The sequence below is a fragment of the Leptopilina heterotoma genome, unplaced genomic scaffold (genome assembly GCF_015476425.1).
Source record: "Leptopilina heterotoma isolate Lh14 unplaced genomic scaffold, ASM1547642v1 Lhet_15, whole genome shotgun sequence".
In the NCBI taxonomy this organism is placed as follows: domain Eukaryota; kingdom Metazoa; phylum Arthropoda; class Insecta; order Hymenoptera; family Figitidae; genus Leptopilina; species Leptopilina heterotoma.
This window is the reverse complement of record NW_025110867.1, coordinates 340145-352203: the sequence shown is the minus strand read 5'-3', so window position 1 is coordinate 352203 and position 12059 is coordinate 340145. Positions and strand designations below refer to the sequence as shown.

The 12059-nt window shown below is 31.7% G+C and overlaps 1 protein-coding gene across 3 annotated transcripts in view; it reads left to right on the top strand.

Annotated features, from left to right (window-relative positions):
* LOC122498534 (protein grainyhead) overlaps positions 1–12059 on the top strand; it is a 136410-nt gene that overhangs the window by 90720 nt on the left and 33631 nt on the right. For all 3 annotated transcript variants that reach the window (XR_006301239.1, XM_043606305.1, XM_043606306.1), the window contains exon 4: positions 10106–10528. Coding sequence is in view for 2 of the 3 variants with exons in the window: in XM_043606305.1 (XP_043462240.1) it covers positions 10106–10528 (423 nt within the window). In the remaining variant the exon portion in view is untranslated. The remainder of the gene's footprint in view (positions 1–10105; positions 10529–12059) is intronic.

Below are 12059 nucleotides of genomic sequence, written 5' to 3'. Positions count from 1 at the left end.
CCCGAAGTGGTTCCATCTTAAGAATTGTCTTTTCAAATTTTCAACAAAAAACCCTTAAAATAATTTATAATTTAATACGTGCTTACCAAAAATATTTTCATTTGAAAAATGATCCTTTCGATGAATAAAAAACCAAAACTATTTATAGTTCTTGCATCTACCGTTGGCCATCATGCTCCTCCATTGACATTTCTGAAAAATTTCTAAACTTCTAAAATTAAAAAAGAAAAGTACACGCACAATACAGAAAAAACTGAAAACTAATTTAAACTCACCTCAATAAATGATTGATGTTGTCACTTTTTGTTCTCGCACGATATACAGTTTCAACCCCTTTTTGGGATGAGAGAGAGAAAAAGACCCTTTTCTCCTGTGACAGTTTCCTGGCCCAGGCAAATCCAGATATCATCATACCAAGCGCGCAAGTAATATATTCCTCGAGGACATTGGACACGCTTGTAAAAATATAATCGACCTGAAGACGAGAACTGCCAAGAGTGAGAGAGAGAAAGAAAAAAGAGTAAGAGAGAAAGAGACAGGTCGAAAGACAAGGAGGTTTAAAAAAAGAGGGTAAAACTGAGAAAGAAAAAAAAGGAGAGAGAGAGAGAGGGTCGCGTCTGAGTGACTTTGATGGATCGAGGAGTTCGCGTCAACCATCTCCCTCCACTATTTTTTTGCTTCCCCCCACTCCAATCGCTGTTGATATCCAGGGACTATCATCTTTCTCTCTCTTTCTCCGTCAGGGCCCCAGAAAAATTTTCTCCTCTTTTTGTTCACGAACCACTCAGGCCCCGATATTTGTTTTATTTTTCCACAGATAATTCCTCATACGACAGGTTACTCTCTCACGGTCTTCCAACATAATTCTGTGTGTTGGTCCACATAGACATTTGAGAAAAGACACGCAGTCATTATTGGTGTGAGTGAATGCATGCTTGCGTGAAGAAGCCAAGTCACTATAATATCATTTCTTTATAAAGTATACAGGCTAAATATAAATATTATTTATTATTATTTGTATATGAAATATAGATTTAAGTCACGTCGCGAAGAAAGATACCTAAGAAGCAAAAGTCTCATAGGTTTTATAGTCGCATTCTTACTTTTTCGCCTTAAATAATCGACTTTTTTTAAGCTTGTAAATTAAAAACTAATTTTTATTGAATATTTTAAATGTAATGAAGATAAACATAACCTATAAGATATTGCCTCTTAGGTCCCTTTCTTCTTACCAAGTAGCCTTTAAGAGCTAGGGGGGGGGTCAAGCTATTGACTACGATAAGAGGAAAAAATGGCGCTAATGTATGTATCAATAGCGAAGGGGGGTTAAAATTTTAAAAAAAAGTAACATAGTTTATGAACGACACTTTATAAATAAAAGAACATATTATAAATAAATATAAAAAGTACATTAGAAATAAAAAGTTAAATATATACTAACATTTATAAGTACATATTATTATTTTTATATGTATTTATATATATTTATATTCATTACATATGAAGTACAAGGTATATGTGTGAATCTCACGTGTGGGGTGCGGAACGACAAATATGCAGTTGCAATGAGTGCAAGTGTAGACGCTCAATTCGCGTCTACAACCAAGGGAATTATTATGCAGACTATAGTATCGAGTTCGAGAATCTAAGTATGCGACCTTGCAAATTTTTACCCTGGATACGTGCAACCGTTTGAGTTTATAATGGAATGTGTGTGTTAGTATATAATGCTGAGGAGATGTATATATAGGTGAGATAATAATTGAGTAGTCGAGAGAGGTAAAACAAATGATATGCTCGAATTCAATTTCTTCATTTTATTTTCAATATCTGTACCTGAATGTATATTTACACGCGTACCGTATATATCTAAATTTCAAGTTTTATACTCCAACTAAAATGAACTTTAATTATTTATTATTTACTATTTATAAATCTTAAAACGGTGTTTAAGTATATATTTCATCCATCTGTAGATATTTATGCAGAAAAATAAAATAACTAAAAATATATTATATATAAATATCATACATTACAATATAGTATAATATAATATAATTATATTATAAAATTTATATATGATTTATAGAAATATATTTATATATGATATATTCTTACGTGTAAGGAATGTAAGGTTAGGTATTATTTTTGCCTTCGACATTTAACCCAAGTTTAGAGGTTATGTCAAAAGTATTGCGGACAAGTGAAGAGGTTTTTTTTATTACGGACAGTGAAGAAAGGTTGAGGCCTATAATAGTGACGCTTGGAAAGTTCTGGATTGGCTCGAAATATTACTGGAAATATTACCAGCCAATTAAAAACTTTCTAAGCGTCACAGCCCAACCTTGCTTTATTTTTCTTAACAGTGAATTATGGCACTTCTACAATAACTGTTCTTTTAACTACACATCTGCTATTTCAAAACGTTCTCAAACAATAGAAAATTATTCCCCACGCAATCTTTTGATAATTTTGTTCGTTTCTATATATATATAAGTTTTTTACTAGAAGTAGTAGTTCACATAAATGACACTCTGACAAAGCGGATTGAAATTTGACATAAAACAAAACTTTTATACTAACGAGAGATATATTATCAGCAAGTGAGTCCCACCTTAAAAGATTATTCGTGTTACGAATGTCGGAATGACGGAAAACATTCACTCAAATATATATATATATATATATATATATAAATGTGGCTTTGTAATGAATCAAAGAAGAAGCGCGGCTTCATTGATATGCGTATGAGAAATCTTCAGGGTGGTTCCACAGGTCGCGTGGACAATACTTTTCTTGAATATTAATCGGCACATTTTTACATCATATTTTCTACATTTTGTATAAATTTATGTATACAATGCTTATATTCCTCTAAATCACGAGATACAAGAAAAAAAGAATAGAAACTATACTATTTAAAAATGACCTTAAAATGATTTTCTTATTCTTAAGAACTCGTCACCTCGTTGTGGGGTTGAAAAATCGCCAATCTTAAAATAAATGGATCCTAAAAGGCAAAATTATTTTCATCATAAATTATTATTGTTATATTATTATAAACAATTTATAATAACAATAAAATAATTATAGTATCAAATACTATTAGTAATTATTATTATTGTTAGAACAGCAGTCATAATAGGAAATTGTTATTATATATATAGAAATTTCTAACGGTTAAGAGAATTATTTCAAAATAATATATTTTCATTCTAAATTCCACGAATTTCACTCATTCCGTTGGTAATTAACACAATTTAAATTCACCGAATATCTTTCACTTTATTACTCTGATATATAATATATATATATATATAAGTTTCTAGACTTCCGAAAGTTATAAAATTTTTTATATATACACATATGTTTTTTGCTTTTCAACAAATTGGATAAAAATTCAAATTTTCTAGACGTGAGAAAAAGCGTCTCAGGAGACAAAATAATTTTTCTGTTTGTGTTGAATGTCTATGAAGATTAAAAGTACAAAAGTATTCATATATATATATATATGTTTGCAGTAGTTCATAAATTTATAAAAAGAATGACTAGACAAAATATATATACAGTATGTGAGTCTGCATAAAATTAGGGGATATATGTGTGTATATATAATATATTCAACAATTGAATTTTGTTACAGTCACTTTTCACATATATATGATTTGCTGTTTTTCCACGCAAAGAAAATTCGAAAATTAAACTATGATATGATTGATAAGCATGTTTTTAACAATTATAGTTATTATAAAAGTTCCACCTTATAATTCTTCTGTCAAAATAAATCTTTATTTGTGGTCAAGATATATATTTATAAATATTTTTAAATGTATTGATATAAAATATATTTTTTTTGTATAAAAAAAATTAATATTTATAAAGACTCATGGTACTGAAGAAAGAGAAAAATTTTTCCAAAGTGAAAAACTTGAGAGAAAGAGAGAGAGAGAAATTGTCTCGTGATACATGCGAGGATGAAATCAAAGAAGCATGCGAAAACCGGATGCGCAGGTGAAGTCCCCAAAGGCTCATGGGGTTACTTTATATTAGCATATGTAACAATAAGTTCTTTCAATATTTTTGCGACCAACCAGAAGCGACATGCAAAACACACATGTCTATATAATAATCCATTTTACTTATTGCCTCTCATTTATTATTTATTTATAAATTTTTTCTTCTTTTCACCGACATACGGCGAAAAAGAACCATTAAAAAATTTTTTTTTAATACTTGCCTAAGGTGGTGTCATGTTTTAATATTGTCTTTTCAAGTTTTCAGCTGAAAAAAACCGTTAAAACTTCTATGTTTTCTTAATATTCTTATTTCATATTTTATTTCTGAAATTGTCTCTTCAGATTTTCAACAGAAAACCCCAAAAAAATTAATTTAGTAACTCCTAAGTGGATCTATTTCAGAAATTGTCTTTTCAATTTTTCAACAGAAAACTTAAAAAAAAAGTATTTTTAATTACTATATCTACAAGTGGATCCATTTTAAAAATTGTCTTTCAGAACAGAAAATGTATCAGAAATTGGCATTTCAACTTTTCAATAAAAAAACCCTTTGTTTACTTACTTTTTACCGAACTGGTTCCATCTCAAGAATTGTCTTTTCACGTTTTCAACAAAAACCCTAAAAGAATTTTTTTTATTGCAACTTATCAGAAGTGGTTTGATTTTAAAAATTGTCTTTTCAGTTTTTTAACAGAAAACTCCAAAGAAATTATTTCTAGTTGCTTCTCACTCGAAGTTGCGATCTATTTCAGAAATTGTCTTTTCAATTTTTCCACAGAAACCCTAGAAAAATTATTTTTAATTACTATTTACCCGAAGTGGATCCATTTAAAAAATTGTCTTTTCAGTTTTTCAACAAAAACACAGGTTTACCTTACATACCCAAGGTGGTTCTACATTTTAATAAATAAATAATATTTTTCCCAGCCGTAATGAGAAAAATATAATATTCTTCAAGGATCGTTAAAATCTGCAAATAAAAAATACAATATTACTCATTAATTTATTATCAATTTTATCATTAGCATATATACCATTAGGAGTTTAATTTTCAGTAATAAAAGTTAACAAACAAAATAATACACATTTCACTTCCGTTTTTAATATTTAAAAATTAAAGAAGTACATAAATATATATATATATTTCGTAACAAAAAAATGGAAAATATTATTAGCCTCCATAAACCTGATTTTTAAAAAGAAGCACGATCAAAATCTTGGTCCAATTCCAACAGAAAGTGTATAAATTATTTTCATATATATACATTATCGTTTGCACTACCGTTCATATTATATATATATGGTGTATATACATGTATGATGACCGAATCAACTTTCAGTAGAAAGTCCATCGTTGCTACTATATACACTATATGGTGGACAGAGAGAATAAGGAAATGAAAATATCAGTCTACTCGTTCTCTCTGTGGAATCGCCCCATTACTTGATTTCAAATTCTCGTGAAATCGCTATAAAAGCACATAGCGCGCATTTCGCATCAACTCGAAAACAATTTTATACTACATAACCTATAAAATACACCGGTCACGTATAAAGCAAGCCACGTGCGCGCCCCAAGTACGCTGTACATCAGAAGGAGAAAGATAAAGAATGAAAGAGAGAGGGAGGGATGGATGGAAAAAAGAGAAAGATCCTTAACGTGCTCGCATTATTTCAAAATTCATACGACGAACGTCGCGTTCAACCAACAGGCAATCGATTCAGTTAGAGCCGACATTTTTTACCAAATCCTCCAACCCCGCCGCTCACCAACAACGAATCCTTTACGCTCTCTTGCCTCTTTGTCTCTTCACTCTCGACGCATTGCTTACTTGTTTGATACGCTTTTTATCGGTCCTTGAAGTTGAAGATGAAGAATCAGAAGCGAGGAGACGATTCCGGAATTGAAAAGGGAATATACCGAATAAAAGTATTCCTTGTTCCTTCAGTTTTGTTTTTTTTGCCTTCCCTTTTCATTTATTGTTTTTAAATTCCAGAATCAAAATTTGCACTTGGCAGAATTAGTAAAGATATTGCAATCCGTAAAACTAACAACTATAAGTAATTAGCAACTGAAAACAGTAACGAAAGCTAGTGACGTCCAAAAAGACATATGGATTTTGTGAATGAAAATTAATACGAAGATAATGTGAAGGGACGTTTTCAGATTAAATGATGTTCGTTAAGGAAGCGCACTGCATTGCACACATATAGTAGAATGATGGTAGGCAATAATAAATGGTAAAAATGACGAGAAAGGTTGCCAACTGAGATGATGAGTTAAGAGAGTCAGTTAAGATGAAGGAATAGATAATGATGCCTCATAATGTATGCGTGAATGTGTACTCCTCTGTAAAAGATCAAGATGTAGAATCGTGTCTGTATATATATACAAGCAGTGGCGTCGAGTCGTATACTAAAAACTTTCGTGACACGCACAAATTCGTTTGCATCCTTGTTTTTGAAAACACTTTCAAGAATTTTTCTCCTTGTTCTGCTTCTTGACTTTTGAAGCATTTTCTAATTTGACATTGTGCACCGCATGTGCTATTTTTGAACCACAAACTCATGCTGAATTGAGATCTTATGCTTATTATAACTTTGTTCTATTTCTGAAGCACATTATTTTAATGATGGACTTTATTTTGATACTGGATAAAATTCTGATGATGGAGGGTATTTTAATGATGGAGGATATTTTGATTATGGAGGATATTTTGATACTGGAGATTATTTTGATGATGGGGGATATTTTAATGATGGGGGTTATTTTAATGTTAAAGCCTATTCTGATGATGGATCCTATTTTGGTTCTGGATCATATTCTTGAATTGTATCCTGATACTAAATCTCAGCCTAAACCTCAGCTACACTTTATCCTAAAGGTGAACCTGATAAGGCACATCTTAATATAGAATCATATTGAAAATTTGAACGTTGTTCTGAAGCTAAAATCGGTATTAAACTATATCCTGAGGCTAAGACTTTACTTACTGCTAAACTAAATTTTGATGCTGTACTACATCTTAATTCTGAATTAGATTTTAATGCTGAATTAGATCTTAATGCTGAAATAGATCTTAATGGTGAAATAGATCTTTATGCTGTATTAGATCTTAATACTGAATTAGATCTTAGTGCTAAATCAGATCTTTATATGCTATAAGACACATTCTGATGCTAAACGACAATATAAATGCTAAAGTGTATTTAAAGGCTGAACTATATCTTCGTGTTGAAATATATTTTAACGCTAAACTTCTTTAATGAAATAATATAAACATTTCAATATAAAAGATTTTTCTTTAATAAAGAATTTAACAGTTATCCGTGAATTTCCGAAGTACAACAAACAAAATCATCATCATCAATCCTATAAAAGAAACCCAAAAATAATTCGTAACATTTACAACAACAAACTTTAAGAAGCATGAAAATAGCATAAAAATTTTGGAACAATATCTTTAATGTAAAAAACCAAACGTTAAAATCTAAAAGGAGTTTTGAGATCTTATCATCAAAATTTAATCAAGACTTTTATCCCTATTGTGAACCCCATCATGATGAAACTCACTGAAACCGCAGTGAAGCGTGTAGTTTTGCACGAAACCTATGCAAACACTATAAAAGAGAAAAATATTTGCACAGGATAATTCAGGTCCTCATTATCAGGACAAGGAGACGAATTGGGGGCCTAAACTCTCTATAGGTTGTCCAGGTGTTGCAGGTAGTAGACACACGAAAAAGAAGTTTCACGCAGTATAAGAGAGAGGCGAATGAAGAGAAATAATAATATAAGAAGAGTAGAGTGCAAATGTGAAGGAGCAAAAATTGCAGTAGAGTGGGGGGTACGAGATTGATTCGACATGCATAAATTAGAGAGGATAAGCCTTTATTCCGCGTTATGCGTCGGTATTCCAATTGGAATTGGGATGCGCGCACATGAGAAATGCGAGTATAAATTGATGACTGTTGGCAAAAGCCAAGGGGTCTATAATAATTAATCTTCGCATATGTCTGTGTATATCTTCACTATATGGCATCTGCCTCGCGACTTTTGTCGGGGGCGATAAAAAATTATTTTTTTTCCTTTACACTCCGAAAAAAAATACAGAGAAAAAATTTCTGTATTAATATATTATATATACGAAAACTATATCCAACTAGCGCTAATACTTTTACTGAACGCAACTAAGAAAACTTGGTCTGTATTGTCTTAAAAAAGTAAAATTTATGTTGTGGTGAAATAGATAAATAAACTCAAACTACCGAGTAAAAATTGTAACTGTATTTTGATAACATTTTTTGTTAGGGTAAGAGAAATATTCAATTTACAAATGGTTGAGGTACAAACTAACCTGGCTAATTGGAAAAGTGAATAAGACGGATATGTTTGAAGAAGGTCATTATCATTAATAACAGTTGTCTAGAATGTTAAATACTTACAAGTGCGCAATTCTAATTTGACAAATGCGAACGTCCTGATTTAGAATTTTGATAAATTTGTTCTAGAAAAAAAGAGAGAAGGGGTATTTTTCCCTAAAAAGAGAAGTTTTCTTTTTTCTCCAATGAGCACTATATCGAGGACGTAGAAAGCAATCACGACAGTGGATCTTGGTATTTCTGTTTTTATGAATCAAAGAGCGAGTCACTGAGGCGAACCAACATCGATCACTATACACCATAACCAGTCAAGGATGTCAATATAACGAAGACAGGGTGGTTCGTTAGCCACGAATCAATTACTTTCAAAAAATATCATATCCATAAATTACTGAATTCTTTTTTTGCGAAAAAGGAAAATTAATATTTTTCCCCTCAAAGAAACAAGGAAAAATTTATAATTTTTGACTAATAAAACTTTTAGTAAAAATTTATCGAATAATGGATACATTTTTCATTACCGAAAATTGAGAACTAGATAAATATCTTTTGAAATCGGAGACGTAGTGATTTTTTTTTGCCTCTTTTAAAAGTTTCAATCCTTTTGGTTCTCTCACTTAAAAGTCAACGACTTACGCCTACGGCCGATCACGAAGCCGGGATGTATCGTATGTTAGAGGATTATCGATAGCATGTCGGTGGGAAGGAATCAAGAAATATGAAACGAGAAAATCTTGAACCTTGAAAGAAATTGAAAAATAAAAGAAAAAATTACAAGTATCTTTTTATCGAAAAGGATTTTTCTATTATTGCTATGTGTGCATTATAGACAGACAGGGAGAACATCCGGGAATTAGAGAATTGAAAATAGAAAAAATTCAAAGATTGATCATTTTTTGTCGTCGATGTATATGATTATTTGTAAATGGGCGCATAGACACGTGAATGGTGTAATTGATTGTGATTTATAAATTACGTGGTTATTATTGATACATTGTTATTTAAATCTAATGAGGCAAAAATAAGAAACTTTTGAGGAATATTGTATTTTTAACCGCGAATTGGTATCATTGCAAAAATTGTCTTTTTAATTTTTCAACAGAAACACCTATAGAAATTATTTTTAATTAATACTTACGTAAATTGGATCCATTTCAGAAAATGTCTTTTCTATTTTTCAACAGAAAACACTAAAAATTATTATTAATTACTATTAACCCGATGTGGATCCATTTCAAAAATGTCTTTTCAATTTTTCAACAGAAAACCCTAAAAATTATTTTTAATTAATACTTACGCGAAGTGAAACCACTTCAGAAATTGTCTTTTCAATTTTTCACCAAAATACCTTTCAATCTATATTTATTTAATTACTATTTACCCGAAGTGTTTCCATTTTAAATTGACATCACCAGAAATTGTAATTTTCCACCTGTAGCAAAATAAAGCATTAATGTCTGTTAAGAGCATTAAATTAAATAAATACTGATCCTAAGAAATAATTACATTTTTAATTTAAAATGATAATTAAATTATAAAATTTAATAATAACTATTTAAATTCCTGAAGATAATAAGAATTTTAATTAATAAGAATAATATACTAATTTAAAAATAATTATCTACTAATTAAAATTATTGAATAAAATAATAATAAATTGTTAATGAAAATAATAATTGATTATACTTACATTTTTCGTTTTGCAGAAGACGAAGTCGAGGTGAGGAGGACTCGGGCGGCGTTACAGAGGAGGATCAGGCTGGCTACGGAGCAGTGGCGGGATCACGTGAGCCTGAGGACGAAGAAAATTTAGGATCCGAGGAGGCACAGTCCCTGCAGAACGCGACCGGGGTCCAGGGTGCGGCCGAACCCGGCGACCCGGAAGTCCACAAAAGGGTCGCGGCCGTGCAGGTACAAGTGCAGGGTATGGAGGGCGATTGGCGCGCCTACTGCGAGCATCCGCTATCGGTCGCTACCGCAGCCATGCTTAATCTTCAGCAGCAACATCAGGTGACGGCCGTTTCCAGTCATAATGACGATCCGGCCGCATCCTACGTCTACGAGTACTACAAAATTCCCGAGAAAGCCACCGAAGTCAAACTACCACCAACGCACGAACTCTGGTCCACGTAAGTTTTATTTTTCATTTATCTCTCTTTCTACATTTTTTTTATATTTATTAATTAACTTTTAGTTCTTTTTAAATCGATTTTATTTATTTTTTATTAACCGAGTTCACTTTTCCGAACACGTGTCTATTCGATTCGCGTATGGAATTTACAGGGTCGGCTAGGTTAGAAGTTATTTTAAAACATGAATTTTTAATAGATGGGAAACTTGCGAGAAAAAAGTGTCCCTAGTGAATATTGTACGCATAGAGGGTAGCAGGAACAATTTTTCGAATCTAATATTTCTGTAACGAATTTTTTTTAACTAGAGTAGAAAATAAGTTACAGACAAGAAATGAACTTTTTTCAAAATACGGTCTTTCTCAGTTGGTGAAAGCGTGATTCTAAAGCGATAAGAAGCGCGCACCAATTTGGAATGATAAATCGGTGTTGAGGGCTTGGGGATTTTTTTTTTGCACCGCGGCGCGGATACAATTTTCGCAACTTCTCGAGACTCATTTTTTTTTCTTTATATTTTCTTTACATCCAACCTCCTTTTATTGTCTCACGGCACATGCATTTTGCCGCGCACATATATACATATATGTATAATCAAGTTGAGCGCCTACGTATCTTTAAGTACTTACGTATCTCGTTTTTAATATATAGCTCACGGTGCAAATCGCGTTATATCCTACGCGTAATTTGCGCACTGAAATTTAGTATATCTCGTACATGTATAGATATCTCTCTCTCTCTCTTTTCTCTCTCCCCTCTCCCTCCTTCTTTCTCTCTCTTATATATAAATCTCTTTTAAGAAAGAGAGAGAAAGAAAGAAAAAGAGTGAGTGAGAGAGAGAGAACGTACCTCAAGCAGAGGTCGACCGAGTTTATAAATCGTCCTTTAAAAAGCAAGATACTTCAAGTCAGGGGATTTTATAAATATAAAAAGTGCTTTCGATGTATATATGATCAGTGAACGACTGAAGAAAATTCTCTTGTGAAATTTACCAAATAAACATTACGTTCTGTCTCCTCATAAGTTGTAAAATTACGCACGGACATAAGAGAGAAAAAAATCAAAATGATTTCCCTGCCCGGCACTATACGTCTGGAGTGAATGTTTATCGCAAACTAATAAAGCTTTATACACTCGTAGACAAAATTTATAAAGTTTGCATATATATGAAATTTGCTGTATAGATAAATTCAATTGGAAACAAATTTCAATCCGTTGAAATTGTAGTCTTCGTCTTTTACGATTTCTTATAAATTTCATGTAAATTGTCCCCCTCTCTTTTGCTGCAGAAGATTAAGAATAAGAATAATCAGAGAAGAACATTCCAAGACATTTAAAATTTTATATCTTTTTATTTAGAGAAGAAAATTGCTGTTCGTAGAGAGTATTTTTAAATGGTTTTTAAATTTCGCGCGTTAATTGTTTGCGCAGGGAGCGCTGTGAGTTGTTTCGTAGGTAGGGGGTGTTTTCGACCTCACGCTCGGAGTGCTCTGCAAGAAGACCAAACGTGATTGGTTGGTGAGTGAAATGGTGA